The 27,999-nt window shown below is 53.1% G+C and overlaps 2 protein-coding genes and 1 non-coding gene across 5 annotated transcripts in view; 1 reads left to right on the top strand and 2 right to left on the bottom strand.

Moving 5' to 3' along the window:
* On the bottom strand, positions 1-27,994 carry CHD3 (chromodomain helicase DNA binding protein 3). 3 transcript variants are annotated; one of them, XM_025360988.1, is made up of 40 exons: positions 27,716-27,994; positions 23,000-23,112; positions 22,014-22,184; positions 21,691-21,815; positions 19,195-19,478; positions 18,830-18,960; positions 18,438-18,588; positions 18,095-18,288; positions 17,539-17,772; positions 17,147-17,350; positions 15,410-15,621; positions 14,616-14,747; positions 14,123-14,222; positions 13,516-13,707; positions 13,176-13,376; positions 12,688-12,825; positions 12,308-12,429; positions 11,988-12,161; positions 11,726-11,867; positions 11,346-11,477; positions 10,026-10,143; positions 9,692-9,816; positions 9,255-9,486; positions 8,772-8,938; positions 8,143-8,320; positions 7,596-7,661; positions 7,060-7,145; positions 6,776-6,909; positions 6,070-6,214; positions 5,736-5,898; positions 5,519-5,640; positions 5,278-5,413; positions 5,064-5,165; positions 4,748-4,873; positions 4,247-4,355; positions 3,926-4,058; positions 3,413-3,608; positions 2,169-2,332; positions 1,787-1,913; positions 1-1,299 (listed from the first exon to the last, which is right to left on the bottom strand). In XM_025360988.1, exons 1-40 carry the CDS (start codon positions 27,990-27,992, stop codon positions 1,178-1,180), a joined length of 6,180 nt encoding a protein of 2,059 aa, XP_025216773.1. In that variant the 5' UTR covers positions 27,993-27,994; the 3' UTR covers positions 1-1,177. The 3 variants fall into 3 exon arrangements, with proteins under 3 accessions (XP_025216773.1, XP_025216774.1, XP_025216775.1); XM_025360989.1 differs by lacking the exon at positions 27,716-27,994 and adding an exon at positions 23,681-23,941; XM_025360990.1 differs by lacking the exons at positions 5,064-5,165; positions 27,716-27,994 and adding an exon at positions 23,681-23,941.
* Positions 6,505-6,643, bottom strand: LOC112610493. The gene has a single exon (XR_003116388.1).
* Positions 27,231-27,999, top strand: part of NAA38 (N(alpha)-acetyltransferase 38, NatC auxiliary subunit) — a 32,638-nt gene continuing 31,869 nt past the window's right edge. The window contains exon 1 of the mRNA XM_025360996.1: positions 27,231-27,635. The gene's annotated coding sequence lies outside the window, so the exon portion shown is untranslated. The remainder of the gene's footprint in view (positions 27,636-27,999) is intronic.

The raw sequence follows: 27,999 nt of genomic DNA, 5'->3' as shown, positions 1-27,999 counted from the left end.
GAAAGGAAAGTATAATTTATATGTACAACCAATAAACCTGATACAGAAGAGGGGATCAGGACAGACCAGGAGTGGGTGTGAAGAGAGACTGGGAAAGGGGCAGCAAGAAAGTGAAGGGGCAGCAAAGAGGAAGTGGGGGGTTCGCCATGCAAACTGCCACTCTCCCCGGCCCCTCCTGGGAGGGGGGATGTGCCCACATTTCCCTTGCCTGCCCTCCACTACTTTGCTCTGGTCCCAGTGACAAGGTAGCTCCCAAGACCCTGACTAGGTCCCCTGCCTGACTTAACGCAAATTTAGTCTGTATCTAGGCCTTGAGGAGGGAGGGTAGTAGAAGTCTTCAGGAACCTAAGCCCCAGAGCTGGGGGCTTCCCCGCCACCGCCGTCTGGCCCATTGTATTCTCTCCCACCCTTCTAGGTGACCTGGGTCCCTAGAACAGGTTGGGGAGCTCCTCTTTGGCTTGAGGGAGTATCACCCAACCATTACTCTTTGTAGGGGTGGTCCTTGGTCCCTAGGGAGGGGGAAACATTCCCAACACAAGATGCCGGTACACAGGAGGTAACTGAGCCAGTGAACGGCGCCTTTATTCTGAGGCTGAACAGCAATTGACTTCCTCCCTCATAACTGCTCCACCCTCCATGTGGGGAGAGGTAGGGAACGGTAACATGCAGCCACCCCTCCTCGTCCCTTCCTCCCTCCCAGGACTCATTTTCATCCCTCTCTAAAAGTCCCCCTCCTCTCTTCAAAGCTCTCTTCCCCGCAAAAGTTCCTAAAGGCCAGGCAAGGCTAATTCTCCACTTCTGCATGAGATGGAGCTGATTCTGCAGGGAAACAGCTGGGGAGGCTCCACCTCTTGCCTCCCCACAACCATTTACTGGGAAGTTGTGTATACTTGGCGGTGGGGGAGGAAGGTACTTGGAAGACCCTGCCAGCCGTCTCCCACCCAGACCTCTTCTCACCAGCACAGTCTTCAAGGCTTGGTGGGAAAGTCGCGTGGGAGTGGAGAAAGACAAAGGGCCCTTCTTGAAGAGAGGAGCTGCAGAGAGGGGCAAAGGGGTTCCTAGCCCAGTGATGGCCCAAGGGGTGGGGAAGGTGGAGGGCTGGCAGCAGGCCCCAGCGCTTGAGCTGGGGGTCGGCCTCGGGGACGGGGCCTGGGTGAAGGGCAGGCCTGGGATCCAGTCAGTCGTCTATACAGATCACCTCCCCGGCTCGGGGCTCCTTCCGATCCAGCCCGTCTGACACCAACGCCCCCACCATTTCCTTCTCCTTCTTCACCAGCACTGGAGGGCCGTTGGTGGCGGCTGTTTGGGAAAGTGGTAAGGAAAGATCAATTCCCACATCACTCCCAAACATCACTTCATGACAGTGGTGAATTCTCACTTCTAGGCCACCTCCTGCCACTTCCAGTTGCCCCAGGTAAGGGTGGGAAGACAAGGGCAAACCCCTTTCCCTGAGATTCCACTTTGTGTTACATGACTGAACACATGTTCCCACTCTATACCCCTCGGGTTTCATATTCACTTTCCCTTGAAGGAACCTGGAGGGAGGTGGCTTGGGTAGAAGACACCAAGTCACAGATCTACTAAAACTCTGGTTTTTGATAAAGGAGATCAAAGAGGGGTTAAGAAAGGGATGGGGGGGGACAGCCTAGAACAACTCTATCCCATAAAACACCAGATACCACCAAGGAAATGAGATGGACTAGAGCAGTTAAAGGGCAGCTGAGCAGAAATAAAGTTTGGCAAAGGAGGAGTGTGAGTAGCAGGGGGTAGGAAAACACCAGCTGACCTGTGATGAAGGACCCTGCAGGCATCTGGCTGTAATTGGCGCCTGCGGCGGCCAGGGCCCCTACGGGTGCGGCGCTGAAGGCCGCCCCGTACCCCGGAGGTGTAGCGTAGGGACCCGGGGGGAAGGCCTGGAACAGAGAGTAAGCAGAAGTTGGAGTTAGTTCATAGTCTGTGAGAGGAAAGAAGCTGTAGGGGAGACATTAGGAGCCACACTCCACAGCTACTGAGGGTAGGATACACAGGCAGGCAGACTCACTCAAGGGTGACGACTGTGTTCTAGCAAGATGTTTTTCCATATTGTATAGGATTCTGATGGAAGTGTTTGTATGTGTGCAGGAGGAACCCAAACAGGGAAAACTGGAGCTAGGGGGAAAGAGGGTTACCGGTGTGGGGTGAGGCTCCGTGCCCTTGCTGGCCAGCCGGCTGAGGATGCTGCGCTCGGACATCTGAAGGCGGGCTGCGATGGGGGGTATTCGGGATAGCGTGGCTGGCAGGCGGGTCACGTCCGCCTTCATGTCGCTCAGCAACTCCTCCAGCTGGTTCAGAACTGGGGCCCGGGCCACAGAGAAAGAAGGGCAAGAGAAAGACAGGGAAATAGAGAGATGGAGCCAGGAAAAGAGAGGCATCAGACGGACAGATACAGGCAGAAAAAGAGCGAGAGAGGAGGACACAGATGTCAAAGAACCAGAGATCAAGAAAGTAAAAGTAGACAAAAAACAGAAGCAACTCAGGGGAAAAGAAAAAGTGTTAGGAAAAGAGAGAGAACAGATCACCACAGAAGACAGATGGAGAGAAAGAAGAAAGAAAAAGGGAGCATGGAGGAAAGGAAGATGGGGGGACATCGGAAGACATGGGGGCGGGGAGTTGTCAGAACATCTCATACTGGAAGAGCAAGGTTTGGGGTTGGGGATGATGGGGAGGAAATAGTCAGGAGGCATGGGAGGTGGTAAGTGTCAAAGCTTTAAGGAATCAAGATTTTAATATGTAAGGGGAGAGGGAGGTTAGAAGGTCAGTATTACAGATTCAAGGAATTAGAACAGGGATCAAAGGGGCCAGGAGTCAGTGACTACATCAGGCAGGATTAGATGGTTAGAGGGCTTTGGATATAATCTCTATCATTGACAAGGTAAGAGGCGGTAGGAGGAAAGGTCGAAGGTCAAAGGGAAGTTTCATGGAGTAGGGTCAGAGGGTTGGATGGGTGGTAGTTTCTGCCTCATGGGGTGAAACAGATGTGAGGGAATGTGATTTGTTTGACCAGAGCCAGGGATTTGTATGGTGCACACACAGTCCAAGGCCCCTAACTGGATGATGTCGGCAGTATGGCGGGGATGCGGCTCCACCGCCAGTGAAGAGGCCCCACTGTGCAGAGGGGACATGGAGGCTGGGGCAGGTGCCTCTATGGGGCATGGTTGTGAATGCTATCAGGTGTGGATGAGGGTTGGTTTGCACAAGTCCTAGAGGCTAAAATCCAAGGGGGTGCCAGGTCGGTAGGGGTGGGGTTAGAGGTCAGAGGGGGGTGGTTCAGAGGGTAGAGGGGTCAGGGGGTGGGAAGATTTTGAGGGGTGCGGGGTGAAGACTTACGCAGCGTTGTGGGCCCTCCCCCGCGCGGGGCCGCCGCGGCCCTTACCCTTGTGCAGGACGGCGTTGGCCGGCTTGTTCCCCGCCAGCGACTCCTTGGAGAGGTGCTGGTGGCTCTCGGCCAGGCACTCGGCCTCGGCGAAGCGGGCGTGGAGGGCCATGGCGGGGTGCGCCGGCTCCTGCGACAGGTTCAGGTAGGCCGCCCGCCGCAGCTGCTCCTCAATCACCAGCGCCTGCTCCAGGAGCTGAGGGCACAGGGTTGGGAGGTGAAGGCAGGGTTCTGCCAGCAGTGAGTGAGTGGCGGGTGGGGGGACTGGACATAGCAGGAGACCCATCCTGCCCTTACTGCTGGCCCAGAGCACTCCTAGCTCCAAACCAACTGCGAACCTAGCATCAACCCTGACCCAGACCACACTCCCAAGCACAAGGTTACACTTTGGTCTTGGCTCCAAGCATCACCTCAGCCCTGAAGGTGTTAACCTTCCCTAGGTTCCAACTAGATCTGGCCTCACTTCTGACCCAAGCCCGTCCATAACCCATTCCTGTCCTCCCTCATTCCCACCTTGAACCTCCGGGCCAGGAACTTATTTTTCATCTCCAGAAAGTTCCCCTTATTGGCTTCAGTTTTAAATGGCTCGTTGATAATGGCAAATTGAGCATCATTCTGGATGTCCTGCCACCGTGCATAGCCATGGCTACCAATGAAGGAAAGGGAACCATCAAGGAAATTAACAGGAATGGGCTTGGCTTTGAACACTTCCTCCTTTTGGCCTGACTCCCCAAAGTGTGGCAGTAGCCCTGTCCCTGGGTGTGAAATCATCATCCTTTTTTTTTTGCCAGCTTGAGAGAACTTTTTCCTTCTTGCACGTGTGTCAAAGGATACAGGACAATCCCAGCCAGAAGCCAGTAGTCGTGTCTTCTGTGCCAGATCTCATTGAGTTTGCCTGAGGAAATAGCTGCCCGTTCCTCATTCTGCCACAGTGTGTGAAGCTCTGCAAAGGCGGCAGCAGACAGAAGAGGCAACAAGGGTTTGCAGACTGCACTCAGTCCAACAGACAGGTACAGATGGGGAAACTGAATAATGAAAGGGAACTAAGGGCTCCTGAAGAGGAATGGGTAAAGGTTAGGTTAGGAGTTCGGAACAAACTCCGTTACTAACCAGGTTCGAGTTAGAATTAAGAATAAAGGTGGGATTAGAGCCAGCTTTGGAGTTAAGAGGGATACTTAAGAAAGATTTAGAGCAAGGATCGGAGTCAGCATGCAACATACTTCATTGGAAGTTACTTGGAATTAAAGGTAGCAGGAAGCCTCAGGCAAAACGAGAAACCCCATGAGGATGAGCAGATCCCCTTGAGGAGCAGAAAGCAGCGAGAGTCTCCCCAACCTGTGAAGCCACCATCTGCGATATTGAACATGAACCGGGGCTTCTCTGTCTTTTCCTCTCGTCGCCCATTGGACCGTGGCTCATCTCGAGGCCCTGGTCGAAGCTCCCGGTCACCTTTTACATCTTCTGCTAGGACAGACAAGCCAAAGCGCACACCTCAGGACACCCTCCTCCCAGGTCCCAAGACTGCTATCTGTACTGTACTGTCCTGGCCTTTCAAACAGCTACCCGCCCAGGACCCAAGCATTTGGTTCCCCAGACTCCACCTCCCCTGATGCCCTCAGGGACCCAGGTGTCCAGTCCTTCCACCCATTACCTCTCTTGCCCAAATCCCCTGCTTCCCCCTCCGGCCTCTCCCTGTGTTCCTGTCCATCCATCGGCTTCTCCTCCCCCCTTTCTCCTGGCGTCGACTCTGTGGCTGTGGGAGGGGGTAGGGGATAGGAAGGGAGGATGTTACCCTCATCCTCTGACCCCAGAAGAGGGACATCCCAAATTCTAATCCCCCATCACTCCTAAGGCCATGCACCCACCTGACTTCTCTCTGTCCCCACGGTACCCAGGTTCAAGCTCCATCTCTCCAGGTACCCCTGGCACCTCATCCTCTAGAGGAATCTTCCTTGGCTCCAGCCGCTCCCCGAGTGATGGGGCTGGGCTGGGGGCATCAACCTGTAAGAGGACAATGGGGTCAGGATGAGCTGGAGGGCTCCCAGGCATCTGGCCTCCAAGCCCCCTCCCCTCCCACTCCACAGGGGAATCCAGGGAGCCACACACCTCTGTGTCCATCTTCTCCCCGATTCTGCTGTTCTTCTCTGGCTTTTCCTCCTGGTTTTCAGCTTCCTCCTTCTCAAGAGGAGTCCTTATGCCTTCTCCTTTCTCACTTGGAGCTGGAGTAGCTGCAGGGGGAAGGCACAGTGATAAAGACAGAGGTTCTCTTGCCCTGACTCCTGGCTCCCTTTCTGTCTCTCCCACCATCCTGATTTCTGATTACCAGGTTTAGAGGTGCAGGGACTGTTGGTAGCAGAAGCCTCAGGAGTGGTGGGAGACGTTTTGGTAGGAGAGGAGGCTCTGGAGGAGCGCTTAGAGTCAGCGCTGGGGTCGGGCATCAGTTCCGGCATTGACCAACGCCCATTGATGTGCTCAAACTCCTGCACCTGGGGTGGGAAGGACAGGTGTCAGCTCCAGGCACTTACAGACATACAGACAGGAAACTCCAGTCTCCTCCGTCTCACACCAGCGCGAGCTTACAACTCAGGGACAGAGGCAGAGGAAGGACAGAGACTAGGCAGCTAGCTTGATTTTTTGGGTGAGAGGAAGACTGATACCTTCTTCTTGACGAGAGACATGACTCCAATGCGGGTCAACACCTGCTGGCGACTCAGTCCCTCCCGAGGGACCCCATCGGCAAAGGTTTCAGAGCCGTCTGCCCCAGGCTCACACAGATGGCGCATGAACAAAGATACATAGGCCCTAAGAAGCATGGGGTGGGAGGACGGTTAGGGAAGCCACAGAAGGGGTATAGGGCAGTGAGGAAGATGCAAGGATGACTGAGGACCCCCAAGTCCCCAAATCCCCAGATGCTCCAGGGCTCCTCCCCTGGGCCTCTCACTCTCACCATTACCAGCCCTCCAAGTCCTAACCGTGCCCCTGCGCCCCATCCCTGGCCTATCCCCTTGGCCTTGGTACTTAATTCCTGGGCCCCATCAGTCAGCTCTTCATCCTTTCCACCAGCTCCTCCTGCCAGGTGATTGTGGCCAAGTAAATGTGAGGCTAGGACAGCCCAGGAGAGGTTCCTTGCTTCAACACCTCTCCCCTGGGGAGGATGCCTGGCCCCTCTACTCTAGGCTCGGCTGAGGGGAGGTGGGGTGGGCTGAGACCACCCCCCAGGAAATCGAGCCAGGAAGCGTTGTATGGCAGGGAGGGTGACAATCAGTTGAGTAAGGTCACATCATATGGCGGCCCCAAGGAAGAATGGAACACCCAAAGCTCTTACCCTCGCGTCCAACTCAGCCCTGTATCACCCACACTCACTTAAACTCCTTCTCAGTCTTGCCCCTCAGGTCCCGCACCAGCCACTGCGTGGTGAAGGCATCCTGTGGTGGCATCCCCCAGCGCATCACGGCATTGAGGAAAGCCTTCCGCTGACGGGTATTGAAGCCCAGCACCTGAGGGTGGGGGCAAGGAGGCAATGACGACAAATGTCCAGGGTTCTTAGGTCTTGTCCTTTCTACCCTCAGTGATCCAGGCCCCAATTTCCAACCTTCTACCCTCATGCTCTCCTTGGAGAACTCACGAACACTGGGCCCAGCTCTCACCTCAATGTTGCCCCCGACTCGGGCCAGCAGTGGAGGCAGTGGCTTATCTTTCTCATTCCGGAGCTGCCTCTTTGACTGTCTACGCCCTGAGAGTGGGGATGACATCAATTAGCTGATCCACCACCTCCTCTAAGCCTCAGTCCTCCTTAGCACCCCATTCCCACAAGATACAGAACACAGGAACATTCCTATCATGTTTGAGGTGCTCCCAATTCTCTCCCAAGCACTTCAGAACTACTAACCCAGTGACTCTAAAAGAACTAGTCATATTTTAAAATTAATAGCTGATATCTGACAAAGGCCCAGATTACCAGTGGAAATGGAAAATGATTCAGCCTTTCTTGATCTAGTCTATGTGGTCACACAAACTGAAGTTTACTAGTGGAGAGACTATCAACATTGCTTCCTTTCTGCTCATCTGCAATGGAGTTTTTCCACACACACACAAAGATTTTTTACTTGTACAAAAACAGTGGGCTTAAAGCAAACTGAAAAATAAAATGGTAAGAGGTAAGAGTCAGGAACACAGATGCCACCTTCAGGACGTTCATCGAAGTCTTCATCCTCCTCCTCTGAACCCACCGAGTACTCTGACTGGTTGTCTGTGGGGGTGGAGAGGGCCCAGTGGTCAGGGAGGTCTCTCGGGATATGCCCACGCTGGGGCCCTTTCTGGCTGGCTTCCTCCCTGCCGAGACTTGTCTACCTTTATTCTGGCCTTGGCCCTTCTGGGAACGCCAGGTCACTGCCCGAAGTCTGACTTGGGAGCCGCATATCCTACAGCATCTCCATTCACCGCCCACCTTCAGTCTCTGGGCCCCTCTGGTTCTCCTGCCAAACCTACTTTAAGCAGTGGCCCTGGGTGTCCACAGGATGCCTGTGCAACCACCAAATAGTTTAAATCACCTGCAAACCCACCTGGCCTCTGGGTAGTTCCTAATGACTCTACCTTACGTCTTTCCCTTTTAGCAGGGAAAGGCTCTGACTTCTAGGCTTCTCTCTTACCCTCTAAGTAGCCCCAGCCTTAAGTCCCTTCTCATCATCACTTCCCCCGCTTTTACTGCCTGCATCTGGGGCAGTCCTCACCTTGGTCTTCCTGAGCAGCATCATTGTAGTTAACTTGCTTGCGAACCCGCTTGCCCTTGCCTAGATTCCGGGCTAGGTCTTCCTGCTGTTGCTCATAGTGATGCCTCAGCAGCTTCTCCCAGTAGTCAGGGTCCACGTTCTCCTCCTGCTTGATGATCTCTCGCTCAATTTCCTCAATCTGAAGGGCAGCAGAATGAATGAACACTGGGGGTCTCCTTCTTTGCTAATCTTTCCATGGCAATGAAATCCCTACTCTGCTGCGTCAGCCCAATCCGGTCTCCCCACTCCTGGAGCTTCGTGACTCTGCATACATTTTCTGGCCATTGTGCATGTTCCATTGCCATCTCTTACCTGCAGCGTGCTCTCCTCATGTTTTCTAAATCTCTCCTCTAATCCCTCTGACAGTGTTTCTCCTGCACTGTCTCAGAAGGTACCCTTCTGTGTTTACCAGTACTGTCTGTGCCTACGTTTCTCTCTGAAGTCCAGTCTCACCTATTAGACGAAGAAGTTATTTGAGGTCCACTACTGTTCTAAGGGGGACGGACCCTCCTATTTCAAGGCCAAGTAAAGGATACTGCCTTTTGGAGATGGCCTGGGATAGATAATGTCTGGCCCCCAGAGCCTCTCACCTTGTCTTCTTCCCGCACGACGTACTGTGCCACTTTGAAGGAGCTGAGATACTCATTCATGTTCTGCACGTCAGTGTCCTCAGTTGCATCCTGGTTCCGGTCCAACAGCCGAGCGATGGCCTCATTGTCATAATGAATCACACTGCTGTCTTCCTCCTTGTTCTCCCCTGGTGAGAGGGAAAACAGGGAACTTTGGGTTCCAAAGTTTAGAAAGGCTGATGGGAAAGCTTCTACTCTGCATCCTTTTCACAGAAGCCCTGGAGAAGGCTCTTTCCCTGGGAGCCAATGTTGAAAGGTTTATGTTTTGTTTGTTTTAACCCTACAGGCAAAGAAAGAGGTCAGCCTTCCTCCAAGAGCCACTAAAAGAAGGCTCTCCTTCCTTCAAAGGCTGCAGAGAAGAGTTGTTTTCCCCCGCAGGGGGCTGAGAAGCACTCCTGGGAGAGCAGGGGCCTGCTTTCACAGAGCCGCAGAAAAGGTTCTCACCCTCGTTTTCATCCTTGAACAGCTCTTCAGTGCCAAATTTGAGAATGTCGTCAAGCTCCTGCTTAGACATGGAGCCTGCCTTGGAGCCCAGCCCAGGCCGCACAACCAGGTGTGTCAGCATCATCTTTCTTTTGGCCACTTGTGTGATTCGCTCTTCCACTGACGCACGAGTCACAAACCGGTAAATCATCACTTTGTTGGCCTGGCCAATCCGATGAGCCCGGCTAAAGGCCTGCAGGGGCAAGAGAAAGTGGCGGGTGGGCCAGGGGAGTGGCCGGGGAGAAGCTGCCCACATGCTCAGGAAAGAAGGCTGCTGAAGAAGGGTCTTCTCTCCTCCTAGAAGCGATTTATTTCTGACCCCGGAACATGACACCCTCCTCCATGAACCCACATCTCCTTGCTAAATGGTGCAGGCGCTCCAGGATACGAGTTCCCACCTGGATGTCATTATGGGGGTTCCAGTCAGAATCAAAAATGATGACAGTGTCAGCAGTGGCCAGATTGATGCCCAGGCCCCCAGCTCGGGTGGACAGGAGGAAGCAGAATTGTTGGGCTCCAGGAGCTAGGAGGTGAGAGTTGGATCAGGTTTTTCTTGTACCCAGTAGGTCTGTCCACCTGCTCCTAGACGTTCTCTGATGACAAACAACCATGCCCCCAACTCAAAGCCTAAGTTTCCAATGTCCCCCAAGCCAGTCCCCCTCCCATCCCAGAGACCTATCACAGGTTTCTCAGGCCTCCCACACCCACCAGGGACCAGTGTATCTCCCTCACCATTAAACCGATCGATGGCTTCCTGCCTCAGGGCACCAGTAATGCCACCATCGATGCGTTCATACTTGTAGCCTTCATAGTCTAAGAAGTCCTCAAGCAAGTCTAACATTTTGGTCATCTAGAGCAAGAGAAAAGGATGGAGTCTGGAATAATGAGGTGGTGGGATAGCTTGCTTATTCTAACTACTCCTTTATACAAACTCAACCCTGATCCTTACACCTGAACCCCTGCCCTGTCTTAAGCTCCTCTTTATTCCACATTCTTATCACACTCTCTATTTTTATTTTTGAGATGGAGTCTCATTGTATTGCCCAAGCTGGAGTGCAGTGGTGCCATCTCAGCTCACTGCAACCTCCACTCCCGGGTTCAAGTGATCCTACTACCTCAGAGTCCCTAGTAGCTGGGACTACAGGTGTGCGCCACCACGCCCAACTAATTTTTGTATTTTTAGTAGAGACAGGGTTTCACCATGTTGGCCAGGTCTCAAACTCCTGACCTCAAGTGATCCTCCTGCCTCAGCCTCCCAAAGTGCTGGGATAACAGGTGTGAGCTACCATGTCTGGCCCTCTTGTCATACTCTCTTGATTTAAGATTGTTTCTCCTAAGGCAGAGGTTCTCTGCGACCCATGAAAAGGTTTCAGGGAAATCTAGGAACCCCCTGAAAATCCATACAAATTTGTGTCATTGTATGTACAGTTGTCTGGAGAGTGGACCCAGAGTTTTCATCACATTTCCAGAGGGTGTGTGCCTTCACCCTCACCTGCCAATAAGATGAAGAAATAATACCAATCTCTAAGGAGGCTCACCCTCACCCTTCCCCCATGCAGCTGAAAAGGAACTAAAGCTGGACTTCAACTTCCAATAACCTTAAGAACAGGCATCAGAGGCCAAGAATAAACTTGCTATACAGTAATCCCAGCACTTTGGGAGACGGAGGTGGGCAGATCACCTGAGGTCAGGAGATCGAGACCATCCTGACCAACATGGTGAAACCTCGTCTCTACTAAAAATACAAAAGATTAGCCAGGCATGGAGGTGGGCACCTGTAATCCCAGCTACTCGGGAGACTGAGGCAGGAGAATCACTTGAACCCAGGAAGCAGAGGTTGCAGTGAGCCCAGATCACGCCCCTGCACTCCAGTCAGGGAACAAGAGAGAAACTCTGTCTCAAAAAAAAAAAAAAAAAAAACAAAACTCTTACAGGAGGAATCTCCTCATTTGTCACACTGGAGCAGCCACAGGAAGACGGTAAGAAATTAAAGTGTGGAGGACGAGGAGAGGGAAGAGGAAGCAGATGTAGACAGCTAAGGGCACAGGTCACCTGCGAGAAGATGAGTACTCGGTGTCCTTGCTCCTTCAGCTTTCGCAGCATCTTCTGGAGCAGCATGAGCTTCCCAGATGACTTAATAAGTGCCCCACCCTCATAAGCCCCACTGGGGAGTTTGGGGGACTCCTGAAAAGGGAGGAGAGAGGAGGAGGACAGGGTCAGTTGGAAACATCTCCCCATATTCTTACCATGCCTAGAAGGCCAGATGCCCAGATCCAGCTTCCACACATTCCCAATTCCTACTGCTCTCAGAGACCCAGTCCCTGGCCTTCCAGCGCACTCCACCCTTGTGGCTCAATACCCACCTCCCCACTACTCCCCACCCATGTTTTCTGAGAGCGGACATTCGATCAGCTCCTGCTCTGTGTATCTACCATAGCAGCCACGGGAAAAAGGTATGGATGGTTGCAGCACTTCTTAAGATCCATCATGATATTAAGCAGCGACACCTGGTTCCCACCACCTCGTGAATTCAAGGCCTCAAAATTTCGAGTCAGGATGTACTTGTAGTATTTCCTAAAGGCCAGGAAAGGGGTGTAAAAGAAACATAAATAAAGGAAGCAATTATGATATTGCACTTGGAATGCTCCCATCAATCCCCAACCCCTACTCCAGGCAGCTTGTCTTGCATCTTACTTCTGCATGGGGCTTAGCTCCACCCGAACGATGAGCTCTGTCTTGGCTGGCATGTTCTTAAAGACATCTGCCTTGAGCCTCCGTAGCATATGTGGCCCCAGCAAATCATGCAGTTTCTTGATCTGGTCCTCTTTGGATATGTCAGCAAACTCCTCCAGGAAGCCCTCCAAGTTGCTAAGAGCCAGGAGAGAAGAAAATTAACAGGTTGGCAAGTTATTTGCCGCTGATCTCAGGCTTACCACCTCAGATTAATCCTCTACCGGTTCATTTTATCTGCTCCACCTCTCATCTCTGCCAACTACCCTTAGGGAACCACTTACTTAAATCTCTCTGGGGTGAGGAAGTTCAGGAGATGGAAGAGCTCCTCCAGATTATTCTGCAATGGGGTTCCTGTCAGCAGCAACTTATGATCTATCTTGTAACCATTGAGAACCCTGAAAAACTAAAAGATGGGGCAAGGCAAGGCAGGAGAATGGGCTTATTAGTGGCAAATGACCGACCCACAGCATCAGCCTTTCTCTGTCCCAGCTTCCATTTCACTCAGGATCAGAGGCCCCAAATCTTTGGCCCTCTCCCTCCTCCAACCTGGCCGTCCTCCCAGACTACAGAAAATCCCCAGAACTTTGTTTGGGTTTTTTTAGGACCAGGGCAAGTAGGAGCCCACCATTTCAAGTTTTTGAGGTCTGGGAACCTCACTCACCTTGGACTGGTTGTTCTTGAGTCGATGGGCCTCATCTACCACAAGACAGGCCCAGCGGATAGAACCGAGTGCTGCCTGATCAATGGTGATCAGCTCATACGATGTCAGGAGAACGTGGAACTTCACCTGTGCCTCCCTCTGCCAACATAATTATTGCCCATTCAGCTGCCACCTGACAACCATGGACTTACACCTCCAGACACCTTTTCCTGACTGTGGCTCCCAATAGAAGCCATTACTCTGTTCTCCAAGCAGGGATTACAGACCATGGCCCCTAAACCTCTGCCCACATTTCCAGTACTGACAGACCCATGTACGCCCTTGGGAGTACCTGCCACATCTCTAGGATGGTAGTGCAGAGACACGAGGACAGGTGGAGGAAGAGGAGAAAGGTGAGGAGAGAGGGGAATAGAGAAACTGAATTCCTGGCTGAGAAAAAGAAGTGACAGATTTGAGGGTCTTAGAGGATATGAGGTAGAGGGGCTTACCTTCATCTTAAAAGCTTTCTTGCCCCCTTTGATGGCATTGTCCTCAAAGGAGAATTCATTCTCACGAATGATGGCCCGGCTATCCTTGTCACCCGTGTATGTCACCACATAGAATTTGGGTGCCCACATCTGGAACTCCCGCTCCCAGTTAATGATGGTAGAGAGTGGGGCACTCACCAGGAAGGGACCTTTTGTGTGGCCCTGGGAGTCAAGAATGGGGCAGCATAAGTCTAGGCTAGAGGCTGTATACCCCAGTCTTCTGCCAGCTACACCCCTCCATCTTCCCCCTCCCCACTTCCCCAGTCCAAGCGGTCCCCTTCAAGGTCCTAGAGTCCAGCACCTCCTTATAGAGTGAGTAGAGGAAGACAATAGTTTGTATGGTCTTGCCCAGCCCCATCTCATCAGCTAGAATGGTATCAGTGCCCTGGGCCCAGGAGAAGCGCAGCCAGTTCAGCCCTTCCAGCTGGTACATGTGCAGGGTGCCTCCAGTGGCTGTGATAAACCGTGGCTGAGTCTCATATTTCACGGTAGGCTACAGAGACAAGAAGTCAGAAAGCTCAAGGAAATAACCAGCAGCTCCTCCAGTTTTAGTCTCCTCCTCCCTGGCATGGATACCAAGTTGGATTACAATTCCCTCTACTATGGCCTGAGTTTACAAAAGTTCTCACATCTAGTCTTCAGCCCCTCCCCCTCATTCTGTAAGACAATATCCAGCAGCACCATGGGGGAGGGCCAGCTGGTGAAAGAGCCGCCAGTGGGCTATCTCTAGCAGCTCCTGCCCTTTTAGGCCAAAATTCTTAACCACTCTTGGGGCAAGGCTGGACACTGAAGGAAGAGCTACTGTTCACAGAGGTTACTGAATCTCTGGGAAGTTCCATCAATAGCCCTTGGGAAATCTTCGATCACCATGGCTCCAGAAACAAGAAATGCCAACTGAGAGGACTCACATCATTAGTGGGAGAACTGGGAGGCCCATCACCCTGTAGCTCCTTCTTCTTTTTCTTATACTTCCGGGGCTGGGCAGGGTCTTCCCCCATAATTAGTTCTCTGGAAAAAGAGTGGCTCTGAATGAGGCCTCATCTTTGGGAGTCCTACGCTTTCTTTTCTGAACCCATTCCAGACCTACTTCCCACTGTCCATGACCTAGATTTTCCCATATTTCCTTTTTCCCAGGCTTTTTACCCTTGCCCTTTGGATTTCACCTCAAGAACCAGCCCTCCCCACTCTTGAACATTCTCTTCTCCACCACTCAGCCAGATCTTGTTTCTGTTCCTTACACTACCTCTTTAGCAAGCCCATCTCAAACAACCCAGCCCAGGTGGCCATTGCCCTGAACTCCAGGTTGAATCAGTCCCTTCTATACCCTCATTTTATGCTGGAGTTTTAGCTTTCAGGCCCTCATCCTCAGAATCCCTCGAATCCACAGGCTCGTTCCCTCACCGGTGTCTCCAGTAGCTTTGCTTATGTTCTTCATATTCAGGGATATTCATTTCATCTTCCTCCCACGTGGACTGGTCATATGGCAAGTCCCTCCATTTTACTAGATAGTGGTAATTCCCCTTTTTATCCACACTGTGGGGCAGGAGGCCATAAGGAGGAGCAGGAGGAAACAAAAATTGCATAGATCACAAACAGCAAGAAGGCCTGAGAAACGCAATTATCAGCAAACACACAAAATTTGTCACCCAACCTTCAACAGTGGGCGCTGGAAGGGACGTGAGAATAGTTAACCTGGCAGCCTAACCTTCTCAGGATGGTATCCTAAAAATCAACTATCACAAAACATTCCTGGAGATCCCTCCTTATATTATTTGTTCACCTAATCACTAAGTATTTTCCTCATGGAACTCAGAGTCTCGTGGGGAAGACAGCATTGAAATAACTAAATAAATACCGTAACTTTAGGCAGTAATAAGTACCATGAAGAAGAAATATTCAAAACACTGGTCTGGATGAATTGTCTCTCATGTTTCGCTTTCATGCCCTCATCCCCAGACTCATGTGCTATGTCTTATGCCACTGGAGATGACAAAAGAGGCACTGCCTGGCCGAACTTTCCTCCTGTTTTCTCCCATTCCCCTGGAGGAAACAAGGCCAGAAAGGCTGGAGCTGCAGCAGAGGTTATCAAGGTTAGATCAATTACCTGGTTAATCAGCAAATACTAACATGAGGCCATCACCATGGTAAGAATAGTGTCATATACCAGGTCTTACTTCCCAGGGCCAAGGATTCACCTGTGGTTGATGATACGGTGGACAGTCATCCACTCTGGCTTGATGCCAAAACGATAGTACTTCTCCTCCATCTCAGCATAGTGTGGGTCTTTCACTTTACGCTTGTCACTCTTCCCATCATCCTCGCCGGAGCCATAGTCCAGGGGCGGGGGCTCATCCATGTCATTCTTCCGCTGGTAGTTTCGGTACATAACCAAATGGAAGATTTCCAGCTGATAGGGCACAGAAAAATGGGGAAGAGACAGGCCTGACACTCCCAGAGGACAACAGGGAACGGGGAAGAGGCCAGCAGGAGGAATGGGACAGGGAAAGGGAGCTATGAAAAAGGATGGATTGGCCGGGTGCGGTGGTTCACGCCTGTAATCCCAGCACTTTGGGAGGCTCAGGCGGGTGGATCACCTGAAGTCAGGAGTTCAAGACCAGCCTGGTCAACATGGAGAAACCCTGTCTCTACCAAAAATACATAAATTAGCCAGGTGTGGTGGCACACGCCAGATACTCAGGAGGCTGAGGCAGGAGAATCGCTTGAACCCATGAGGTAGATGGAGGCTGTAGTGAGCCAAGGTCGCGCCACTGCACTCCAGCCTGGGCAATAAGAGAATAACAGGCGTGTCCTAGCACTTTGGAAGGCTGAAGCAGGTGGATCACCTGAGGCTGAGAGTTCAAGATCAGCCTGATCAACATGGAGAAACCCCATGTCTACTAAAAATACAAAATTAGCTGGGCGTGGTGGCGGGCACCTGTAATCCCAGCTACTCGGGAGGCTGAGGCAGGAGAATCGCTGGAACCCAGGAGGCAGAGGTTGCAGTGAGCCAAGATCGTGCCACTGCACTCCAGTCTGGGCAACAAGAGCAAAACTCCATCTCAAAAAAAAAAGAAAAGAAAAAAGAAAGAAAGAAAAAGGATGGATCAGAGACAAATGAGTCAAAGCCAAAACAGGAGAATAAATAAAATGAAACAGATGCAACAGTTTCAGAAGCCACGGCCTGGGTGGGGCTGTTATGAGCAAAAGGAGATAGGGAATGGGGTTATAAACATTGAGTTTTTCTTTTTTTTTTTGAGATGGAGTCTCACTCTATTGCCCAGGCTGAAGTGCAGGGGCACGATCTTGGCTCACTGCAAGCTCCGCCTCCCAGGTTCACGCCATTCTCCTGCCTCAGCCTCCCGAGTAGCTGGGATTACAGGCGCCCACCACCATGCCTGGCTAAATGTTTTTTTTAGTAGAGACGGGGTTTCACTGTGTTAGCCAGGACAGTCTCGATCTCCTGACCTCAGGTGATCCGCCTGCCTCGGCCTCCCAAAGTGCTGGGATTATAGGCGTGAGCCACCGCACCCAGCCGATAATTTTTTTTTTAAATAGAGATGGGGTTTCACTATGTTGCCTAGGCTGGTCTTAAGCAATCTTCCTGCCCTGGCTTCCCAAAGTGCTAGGATTATAGGTGTGAGCCACTATGCCCAGCCAGGAATATTATAAAACATGGAAAAAGACAGATAAGGAAGGACGTGAAGTTAAGAAAGGCTATGCTATATCTGAGGGAAGAAAGCTAATGGAGACTGAAAGAGGACTGTAGACCGAAAGAACCACAGATGGAAACTAAGCAAGTAGGGTATAAAGGCCAGAGGCCTGAAACGAGAGAAAATGAAGGGTATGGGAACCCAGCAAACAGAGGAGTAAGAGAGGGAGAGGATGGCAGGAAATGAGGTCATGGGGGAGAGGGAAAGCAAAGGTCCTAGTACCTGAAGCTCCTTGGCCCAGGAGCAGTGCCAGTAGGATAGTCCCACCCACTTGACAAAGAACTCTCGCTCTGATCTGCCTTGAAGAGGACGCGGGGCTGGGACATCTGGATTCCCGTCTGCCTGCTGAGGGGCTGGCACTGCTACAGGTGGCTCCCCCCACCGCCAATGCAGGATCTTCTGCACTCGACCCTTCAGCACAGGGCACTTTGGGATGGACATGTACAAGGAGGAGGAAAAAAAAGAGGCAGACAGAACCCATCGTTAGATGACAGGATAGGGGTCCCACAGAGTGGGGGAGTGCAGAGAAAGGAAAAGCTGGACATGTGGGCCCCAGGGATGGGGGAAGGGATCAGGCCCGACAGTAAATACAGAGGGGAGATGTTTCCACTCACTGTGCATCGGGGACACAGCCATTCACCATTGGGAATGTCAGGCAGGGGAGGGTTTAGACAATGAATGTGGTAGGAAGAGATGCACGCGTCACAGCACAGCAGCTCCCCGCCGTCCTTGCACACGCGGCAGTACTCCATGTGATCATCCTCCTCCTCCTTCTCCCCTTCCTCCTCTCCCTCCTCTTCGTATTCCTCCTCTTCCTCCTTGGCCTCCCACTGGACCCCCTCCTTCTCCTAGGGGGCCAAGGACAGACACACAGACAGATGGCAGAAGTTAAGGAATGAAACTGGAAGATACAGGCAAAGACAGGACACCTGAATCCTAGAAGTGCAGAGAAGACTGGTGGGAACTAAAGAAAAGGACACTCCAGTTTCAGAAATGCTGATTCTGGGAGCAAAGGTGTGGGAGAAAGGAATACATTAGGATCCTAGACACTTGGACATCTGTTACTAAGAAGTCCAGCCATCTGGGGGTAGGAAGAGGGTAAGTGAAACCAAGGGGGAAAGAGATGGGTGGGTTCCTCAGGGTCATCAGATGCTGGCATTAGGTACTCACACAGTGAGGGCAGCTCCATTTGCCCTCGGGAGCCCGGTCAAGCTCAGGATCAAGGCAGACGAGGTGGTAGGCACGAGGGCAGGTGTCACACAGAATAATTTCCCCACCCTGCTGGCACACCTCACAGTAATCCTGGTGATCCGTCTCGTAGCCATCAACCTCCTCCTCCCCGGCCACTGCAGGACAGCCCAGGACTGTCATATACCCCGGTGGAGGGATAAGGAAGTGGGGCAGGGGGAGATGGAGAGAGAGAGGGAGAAGGGTTGAAGAGAGAAGTCAAAATTGAAAATAAGAATGAGAGGACGGCCCACTGACAGGATCACACGCAGTCAACACTCCTTACCCTTCTTCTTCTTCCTTCCTGGCCGGCCTCTCTTTAGTTTCTTGGTGCGGACAGGGCCATCAGGCCGGCCTGAGGCACTGTGGACACTGCCACTGTCCAGGTCTGACTCCTCAGCCTCTGGTTCAGGACCTTCGTCACTCTGAAAAACATACTGCCCATAGCCCCGTGGCCGTCAGTGAGGCAGACTTCATTCCACGCCCTCCCCAGGCCTTTGGCTTCCTGCTCCGTCGTCCCTCACAGATCCCTGTCTCTGGATCCTTGTTCGTCACAGATCCCTGTCTCTGGATACTTGGCCCTCACAGATCCCTGTCTCTGGATCCTTGGCCCTCACGGATCCCTGTCTCTGGATCCTTGGCCCCCGGGTGTTTAGCAGACAGGGACGGGTCACTCACCGAGCCTCCTTTCTTCCTCTTGCCACCCAGCAGCCCTAGTTTTATTTTGAGCGGTGCCATTTTCTTTCCCCGAAGCTTCTTGCGTCCATCAGGCACTCGGGGGCTCTTACTCCGTCTCTTATGGCCTGGACCTGAATGAGGAGTTGGGTGAGAAGGGGAAAAAGGAGAGGTCATGACATCCTGGAATAATGGAGGTCACAGGAGCCTCTGGACTCCTCTGTGGGCTGTGGTTTCACTAAGCCCCACTTCCTGGAAAGCATCTCTCCTCCGGCAATCAGGGCTGGGAAGGTGAGAGTTCCAGACTCTAATGTGAAGACATGCGGTTTGGAAGGTGAAATGACAGTTGTTGGAAGAGAGTTCCCTACCTTTGCCCTCTTTGGTTTTGGCTCTTCGGATGGGTGGGGGCTGGATATCAGCAGCAGGGGGTGGTGGAAGGGCGGGGGGTCCGGAGGGTGCTATGGGGGTGGCCGATGAGACAGCAGCTGACACCTGCTCAGCTACAGCTGCTGCTGCTGCTGCCGCTGCCGCCGCCACAGCAGCTGCTGACCCCTTGAAGGGGTTGTTGGCGCTGAACTCTCTCCATTTGGCCCCAAGGATGGTCATCATCTTAGACATTGGGATCTTAGGATTCTTCTTAGCAATCAGGGGCCTGTAAATACAGAAGCAGAAAACTCGGACCCTTCACAGATGGTCTGGGAACACTGCCATCTCCCCTCATCAATTAAATCTATGTACATGCTAGGATTCCTGGGTGGTGAGAATATGTCCTATTAGGAAAAACAGCCATTTAAGAAACTAAACAAATAAAAATAAGTTTTAAAAAAGCGGAGAAAGAAAAGGTTTAAAAAAGCATTAAAAAAGAAATACAGACCAGGCACGGTGGCTCATGCCTGTAATCCCAGGCTGAAGCAGGAGGATCGCTTGAGCCCAGGACTGTGAGATAAGCCTGGGCAACAAAACGAGATCCTGTCTCTACAAAAAACTAAAATTAAAATTAAAAAAAATAATTAGCTGGGTGTGGTGGCGCCTGAGGCTGAGGCAGGAGGATGACTTGAGCCCAGAAGTTGGAGGATACAGTGAGCTATGATCATACCACTGCACTGCAGCCTGAATAACAGAATGAGACCCTGTCTTTAAAAAAAGGGAAATAGGCCGGGCACGGTGGCTCATGCCAGTAATCCCAACACTTTGGGAGGCCAAGGCAGGCGGATCATGAGGTCAAGAGATGGAGACCATCCTGGCCAACATGGTGAAACCCCGTCTCTACTAAAAATACAAAAATTAGTGGGGCATGGTGGCACGCGTAGTCCCAGCTACTCGGGAGGCTGAGGCAGGAGAATTGCTTGGACCTGGGAGGTAGAGGTTGCAGTGAGCCGAGATTGCGCCACTACACTCCAGCCTGGCGACGGAGTGAAACTCCGTCTCAAAAAAAAAAAAGGAAAATAAAAAACAGCAAAATAAAACTTAAAAACATAAAAGGTTAAGATAAAACTAACAAAAATACTTTACTTTTGTATACTACTTTACAGTTCATAAAACACTTTCACATACATTACACCTTATCTCGTCCTCACAATAATACCCTTGAGTTGCTATGATTCTCTGCATTTTACTAGTAAGTTCCATGGGCCCTGAAGATGGGCTTCTGTAGGACGAAGTGTGAAAGAGATAGACCATGCTGGTTCTGCTCTGGGGTGGGGTGCTAAACACTTGTGCTGACATGGGTGAGCCATGGTGCTGAGAAAAGCCCCATGTTCAGCAGTGAGGTAGGTGAGACAACATTACTAATGACAGTCATCAGTTACTGAATGTTCCCTAGGGGCTAGGCACTGATTGTACTGTGCTTTCTATTCACTATCCCACCCAACCCACACAGATTCCTATGAGGTATATATTACTATTCCCAGTTTATAGAAGAGAAAATTGAGGATTGAAGAGGTTAAGTTGCTTGCCCAAAATGTAACCAGATCTGAACCTCAGCAGCTGCCTCCAGAGCACTGAACTGATATGTTAAAGTGCCTCCTCCCCAAAAATACGTCTGCACTGTTTTCTTTTTCTTTTCTTTTTCTGAGATGGAGTTTTGCCCATTGCCCAGGCTAGAGCACAATGGCGTGATCTTGGCTCGCTACAACCTTCACCTCCCGGGTTCAAGCGATTCTCCTGCCTAGCCTCCTGAGTAGCTGGGATTATAGGCATGTGCCACCATGCCCAGCTAATTTTTTTTGTATTTAGTAGAGACGGGGTTTCGCCATGTTGGTCGGGATGGTCTTGAACTCCTGACCTCAGGTGATCCACCTGCCTTGGCCTCCAAAAGTGCTGGAATTACAGCCGTGAGCCACCGGACCCGGCCCATCTCTGTTATTTTCTACTCTACTATTCTCTACCCTTCTTCAGGAGCCACTGAAGCTCAGGTCCCACGGCCAGCAATGGACCCTCCATTATTACCAAGGCCTAAGGAAGGGGCACGGGACCTGCTAAGTGAGCAAAGGAAGTTTAGGAACACTGATGGTCTCTCAGGTCCAGCTAGAGAGAAGTCACAGAGCAGAAGATGGAGCTGTTGGGGCAGCGGAGGGCTCACTATATTCTGTCCTCACTTCATTCTGTTGCGAAAGAGTTCTCTAACCCAGCACTGGAATCATGATCGCCCCTCCACCCCTCGCCCCTCAGTGAAGAGGTCTTAACTGGGGTTCTTGGATCCTTACGAGTCCAAGAGTTCCCTGAAATGACGTGTGGAATTGGGTGTGTATATGCCGTGAATTCTCTGGAGAGCAGTTTCATAGCTTTCATCAGATTCCAAGGGGTCCAGGGCCTCCCTCAAATTAAAAGTGTCTATTAGCGAGGATTCCCCAGTCTTACCGCACCTCATGAACTGGCTGAAGGCTTTGTAGTTGGTGAGTGTGTGGTAATCCTCCTCAGAGAACACATGCTCCACATCCTCCAGGCCCCAGGTCAGAAGCAGAGTTGCTGATGACTTCTGTTCCACTTGCTGTGGGAGAGGGGCCTTGGTGAAGTAGGTGCTCCTCCAGGCCCTATTCCAGGCCCCACACATGCCTGTCTACCAACCCACCAGCTTCCCTGGGCTTTCTTGCTTCTTGCTCCATTCTCCAGTCCAGTCTCCATTCCTCCCCTCCTCATGCCCATCTTTAATGCGGATTTCTCACTCTCATTCCCTAATTCTACTCACCTTTTGCCCCCCATCTCCCTCCCCCTTTTTCCGCCGCTTTGTCTTCTTCTCCTTTTTTTCTCGGTGCTTCCTTCTTCGTTTCCGACCTGGTCCGGTTCCATATTCACTCCCCCCACTCTCTGACTTCTCCCGGTACTCATCTCGCTCAGAACCAAATTCCTCCTCACTGTCCTAAGAAAAAGAAATAAAAATAACATTTATTCATCCCTACCATTGCCAGAAACTGTTCTCAGCACATACCATATCTTATCTCTTTTAATCTTCACAACAATCATATGTGATAGTAACTAATTTTTTATCTCCTTTTTTTTTTTGTTTTGTTTTTGGAGGTGGAGTCTTGCTCTGTCGCCCATGCTGGAATGCAGTGGTGTGATCTCAGCTCACTGCAACCTCCACCTCCCAGGTTCAAGCAATCCTCCTGCCTCAGCCTCCTGAGTAGCTGGGATTACAGACATGTACTACTGCGCCCAGCTAATTTTTGTATTTTTAGTAGAGATGGAGTTTCACCATGTTGGCCAGGCTGGTCTCAAACTCCTGACCTCAAATGATCTACCCGGCTCAGCCTCCCAAAGTGCTGGGATTACAAGCGTGAAGCACTGTACCCGGCCATTATCTACTTTTACAGATGAGGAAACTAAGGCACAGAGAGCCAAATAAACGGCCTGGTATCCTAGACAGAGGAATGTTGGACTCTTGAATTTATACAGTCTTCTTCCGGAGCTTGTGCTTTCAACTGCTTCTCTTTGCTGCTGAGGCAAGTCACGCTGACAACAAGGCTCTTCACTAGGTTGCGGTGAATGAAGTTAGGGTCCCAGATCCCTGAGATACAGGCCAACAGTGGCAGGGAATTGGGGGGCCCAGGGGATCAAGCCTCCCTGGCTTCAGACCCCTACCCCCACACCAGTAATCAGGACCAGAGAAAATGTAGGTCTCTGAGAATGGGTCTCCTGAGCCTTGCCACAGAGTTAGAAATTCTTGACACTTACACGCTTCTTGCGTTTTCGGGGTTTTCCTGGCTTGTTCTCCTTCTGTTTCTTGGGTCCTCGTTTTCTCTTCTTCACACCCAATGCTGAAGGCAGCAGCCGAATGTCATCCTTATCTTTGAAGCAAAAAGCATCAGAAAACCTAAGCCTCTAGGTTTCCAGCCCCTGAGGCCCCTCAACTTGCCCCTTCCCCACCACAGCAGTTCCCGCTCTCTAGGAAATGGGGCATTAACTCCTCCAAGCCCTGCCTCCCCTCACTGGATGCAAACAGAAAGTGTTTCGAGTACTCTGGGATGCTCTGGTTCTGAATGGGAGGTCAGGGGTCAGAAGAGAAGAGCAGCCAAACCACTCCCCTCCCTCCCTTCCTACTAACAAGGGACCAGGCTCCAGGCCATGGGCTCTGACTGTGGCAGGTCCTTTCAGTCACCGCCAGGGCTCCTCCTGCCTTCCCCCTCACTTCGCCAGCTGGCATCCTGCCCAGGAACTGGGGAAGCCATGCCCAGCTGCTGGCCTGGCCTGACCCCAGCACTTGGAGTGGGGAGACACAAGCTGGCAGCTCCCTAAGCCAGATGCTGGGGAGGGAGAGCCAAAGGTGGACACCTGGGTTCTCACACTAACACCCTGGGGCCCTGACATCCTTTTGCCAAGAGGGAGGCCTCTATTTACATTTCCTCGGATAATTACCAGGCATCCTGTCACCCCAACACAGTCCTGGAGGAAAAGAAATCCTCAGCTGGTCATTTTTACTTCTTGCCCACAGGATCACAGTGTCTGCCTCCTTCATCACACCCTAATTCGACAGGAGAAAGTCTCCACAATTACCTAAACATTCCTCCTCCCAAGTAGCCTAAAACCTACCTTCAATTCTATTCCCATCTCCCCGCTCCCTCTGAGAACTTGGGGGCCATACCCTTTGTTTCCCGATCTCACCCTTCACCTCCGTATTTTGTTCCAGATATCCTGACCCATTCATCTATAGGCAGTATGGGAGACCCAAACAAAGATATAGGCGCAGACAGACACACCCAGCACATGCCTTCTCAAAAGCACACGCGCGCGCGCACCCACCCACACACACTGAGGCCCACAAATCCAGAGGAGGGCCTGTACCTGCTTCAGCAGGGCTAGGTCCCTGGCTTTCTCCCCAGATGTCTCTATCAGAGGGCCCCAGGCAGGCTCTTCCCTGATGTCCCCCCACCCCATATCTGTGAAGGTGTCACTAACTCTGTGAAGGCTTGGGGAATGGAGAGTTACCCCACATAAAGGAAGACAGGATGCCCCACAGACCTGGCGCCCTGGGGCTCTGGTTCGCCTCCCTCCCCTACCAAGCACTAGACTAACCAGCCAGACCTGTCTAGTACAGAGAGAGGCAGCCGACGCAGGACGGGAAAGCCTGGGCTTGGCCCAGCCCCTAGCTCTAGGACACACAATCCTTTCTCCCTCCCTCAACAGCCAACGGAAAATTAGCCACAATTAACACCAGAGGCCTCCGTTTCCACTGCCTCAGAGTCGGAGCCTCTCCTTCCTTCAGTGCCACCTTTCCTGCTAACTACAGCATCCTGTGTCCCCTTGTGCAGGAAGACACTCTAGGACTGTGTGCGTGTGTGCAGGGAGGTGGCTGCCCAGAGCCCGGGTGTGAAACGGAATGGGGACTGTAATAGGAAGTCAGCAAGGAAGGCGCCATGCCCCAGCAGCCGGCTCCCCTGGCCCCAGGGACTTCGGTTGACTTGAACATGGAAACGGAGGCTGCCGGGGCAGTGGCAAGGGCAGGCCAACTGGCTAAGGATCAGGGACACGGCCTCGGCCACCACCAGCCAGGGGTGGTGCACAAGCCCGTTCACTCTACTCTCCACCCCAGCGGGAGGTTCCCGAACTTGGGCAGACGTCGGTGGCGGGAGAGGCAAGGCGAGAATGGCGAGGAAAAGCAAGGACGGGTAATAAAGCAAAATCTAAGTCCCAACCTCGGTCTCAGCAGCCACTCAATGCTGGCCTGGAGCCCAGACTCTCCCACATCCCCGGCTCGGATCTCAGGGAGGCAGGGAGGAAAGAGGCGGGGGCCGGAGGGCGCAGGGCGGAGCCTGGCCGCCCGAGCAAGCGGGAGGAGTCTCGACCGAAGCCTCGCCTCCTGCCCGCCCCTCTCTTCTTCTAATCTCACCATCAATCTCTCACACATATATTTATTTTTTCTCAAATTCCCCTCCCTCCCCCACAACGCACCACCATAATAGGTCTGCTGCACATGCGTACTGCAGGCAGGGGGTGGGTTTGTATTTTCAGACCTTTTGCAAAGAAACTACCAGAATTTTCCGCACCACCCACAATCATTCCCCACCCCCACCCCCAAGGAATCACATCTATATATTATGTTATATTATTTCTCTCGACTTGCCAGAAGGGGGAGGGAGAAGAAATGAGTTTTTGGCTTCCTGCTCCCTTCCCCCACCAACACGACTGCTATTATTTTAAACGTTTAACAATGTAAGGAGACTGGAGAGAGGGGGAAGGGATAAAATTGGTCTTGAGTAAGAATGTAAAACAAAATGGTGAGAATCAAAGCAGTCGGAATGGAAAACAATGGAAACCTCTCCTGTGCACAAATGCATATTCTAGACAAGGAAGAGCGAGGGCAGCCTGAACACATTGCCTTAGAGGAGGGTTATTTTCCCCACACTTAGGTAGACAGAAATAATGAGTGGGCTAAAAATATTTTCCCGAAGTTTTACCTCCGAAAGTCATCTGAGGGGGTGTATCTGGGTCACTCATTCGACTTGGAGGGCTGAAAGGGAGATAAAAATTGCCCAGGGGGAGAGGGGAGGTGGGTTTTCATTTCAGATGTAAAATGTAAGCAGCCTTTGACGTTTCTTCTGGTCTATTCAGAAAGCCAAGAAGGAAAGCGGAGGCCAGGTTGACACAAAGACCCATCTCAACCTCGGATCCTTTCACGCTTCTCTCCCCCACGTACCCAGATCCGAGACCCACCCAACCCCACCCCAGACTCCAAGTCCCAATACAAATAGGTGAGCGCTGCCAAGCCCCTGGCAGGACCTGGCGGCCTTTCTTTTCCTCTTTTCAGCGCCTCTGCCGGAGGCAACCCCAAAGGCACCCTCTCCCCACAACTCCTCATTCCTCCCCTTCCTGCCAAGGCAGGGGGCTCTCTGGGAGAACTTTTTCAAAACTTTTCCCTTTTTCAGACAAGCTTGGGGGACCGGGAGACTTTATCCAGTTTCCAGGAGACGCACATCCCTCCCCGACCCACAAGAAAGCACCCCCCGCTCCCCCAAAGGTCGTCTCGGCTAGACAGGAACGTTTGCCACAGAAGCCACACGGATCAATATGAGTTTTACAAAGAGCCCGGTGTTGGCCGTTTTGAAGTTTGGTGCATTTGTGCCGCATGGCAGCCAGAGGCCCGGGGGTGCGGACGTCCCCCTGCCGTTCCCCAGGCGGGGGGTGTGGACACCCAGATGCTCACCTATCCCAAAGAAGACTAGAAATCACTCCACTAGGAGGGTGGTCTGAGGGGGACACCGCTGGGCGCCTCACGCGGCGCAGCGGTCTGGAGAGCGCCGCCCAGAGAGTGCCGCCGGGTGACTTGTCACCTCGGGGGACGGGTGCTGAGTGATGGTCAAGCTGCAGAACAGCTGGGTGGGCAGTTCACGCCCCCCAACGTGCTCAGGGAGTGGGTGGTTTCAGCGAGAGAGTGAGTGACAGTGAATGGCAGCCACGTGAGAGTCACAGCTGGGCAGCTTGGCCACCCCAGACTGACGGGGTCAGGAGAGGGACCCCCCCCCCACCGCACTTGACACAAAAGAGCCCAGAGGCCCGGCGAGATGAAGGGGGTGGAGCTGGGGGCATCTGGTTCCCCAGACACTCTCCTCTCCGCTCCCCAATCCTAAGGGACTGCTGTCCCCTGCAAAGGCTGGGGGAGCGAGGGGACGAGCTCCAGTCTTATTCCAGGAAGTGGTCTGCGTGGACTGTAGCCACCACCTGCCCCTACTCATCAGCAGCCCACAAACATTCACAAGACCCCTCCCTCGCGTGCCACCGCACGCCCCTCAGCTGGCGGGCATCTAAGTCCTCGCGGGTGGAGGGGGGGTCCGATGGACACCGTCCCCACTCTGCCTGCCCAAGTCCTGAGCGGAGGGGGCAGGCCCGTCGGCTGCTCCGGGCGGGGAAACCCCACTCTCCCTCGGTCCAACCCCACCGGGGCCCGAGCCCGAGGGGCGCTCGCGCGGCCGCCCCTCCCCCACGCGCCCCTCCCCCACGCCGCCGTCCGGCCGCCAGGGTCTCCGCGGTCCCTCGCTCGGCCAGGGAGGGGGCCCTGGCTTCGCCTTGGCCGTTTCCTGCCTACCCCCTCCCCGCCGAGGGTAAAAAAAAAACCTCCTCCTCCTCCTCCCCCGAAAGCCGCGACCGAGTGGCCCGGTCCGCGCGCGCAGCTCGCGCCCAGCGCTCTCCAGCCGGGGTGGCGGTGGCGGCGGCGGCGGCGGCGGCGGCGGCGGGGGAGGGGTGCGGCGGGGGAGGGGAGGAGGCCTGGCCCCGCGGTCGCAGCCGCCACCGCCCGCCCCGACCGCCCGGACCGCCGCGGGGCCACGGGCCCGAGCCCCGGATTCGCGCTCCGGATTCGCCTCGGCTCGGCCGCGCGGTGGGTGCCTCGCCCCCGCCCGGCTTCGCGCGCCCGCGGCTCCCACTCGGGCTTGGGGGGGAGTCGGGGCGGCCGCTTACCTGGCGGCGGGGGCGGCGGCGGCGGGGGCAGCGGTGGCGGCGGCGGCGGTGGCGGCGGCGGGAAGAGGTGGCAGCCGGGGGGGCTGTGGCGGTCGCGGCCCCGGTCGTGGCCCGGCCCGCGCCCGAGTACTCCCTCGTCGTCGTCCTCCTCATCGTCCTCGTCGGCCGCCTCCACCTCCTCCTCCTCCTCGTCGCCCTCTTCTTCCTCCTCTTCTTCCTCCTCCGACACCACCATCTCCTCCTCCTCCTCCTCCTCGTCCCTCAGAGGGGAAGCCATCCTGTGG

This window comes from Theropithecus gelada, chromosome 16, assembly GCF_003255815.1.
Source record: "Theropithecus gelada isolate Dixy chromosome 16, Tgel_1.0, whole genome shotgun sequence".
Classification (NCBI taxonomy): Eukaryota; Metazoa; Chordata; class Mammalia; order Primates; family Cercopithecidae; genus Theropithecus; species Theropithecus gelada.
The sequence above is the reverse complement of the archived record's forward strand: the minus strand, read 5'-3'. Positions and strand labels throughout refer to the sequence as shown.

Bases quoted from the DNA above. Each gene is read 5' to 3' on its own strand.
- CHD3 (XM_025360988.1), bottom strand. From the start codon at position 27,992: ATGGCTTCCCCTCTGAGGGACGAGGAGGAGGAGGAGGAGGAGATGGTG. The intron at 13,708-14,122 runs GTGAGTCCTCTC...TTGTCTCTGTAG, and splicing joins CCAGTTCTCCCACTAATGAT to CCTACCGTGAAATATGAGAC. The intron at 7,146-7,595 runs GTGGCATCTGTG...CCCCACTCTCAG, and splicing joins CTTCGATGAACGTCCTGAAG to GGCGTAGACAGTCAAAGAGG.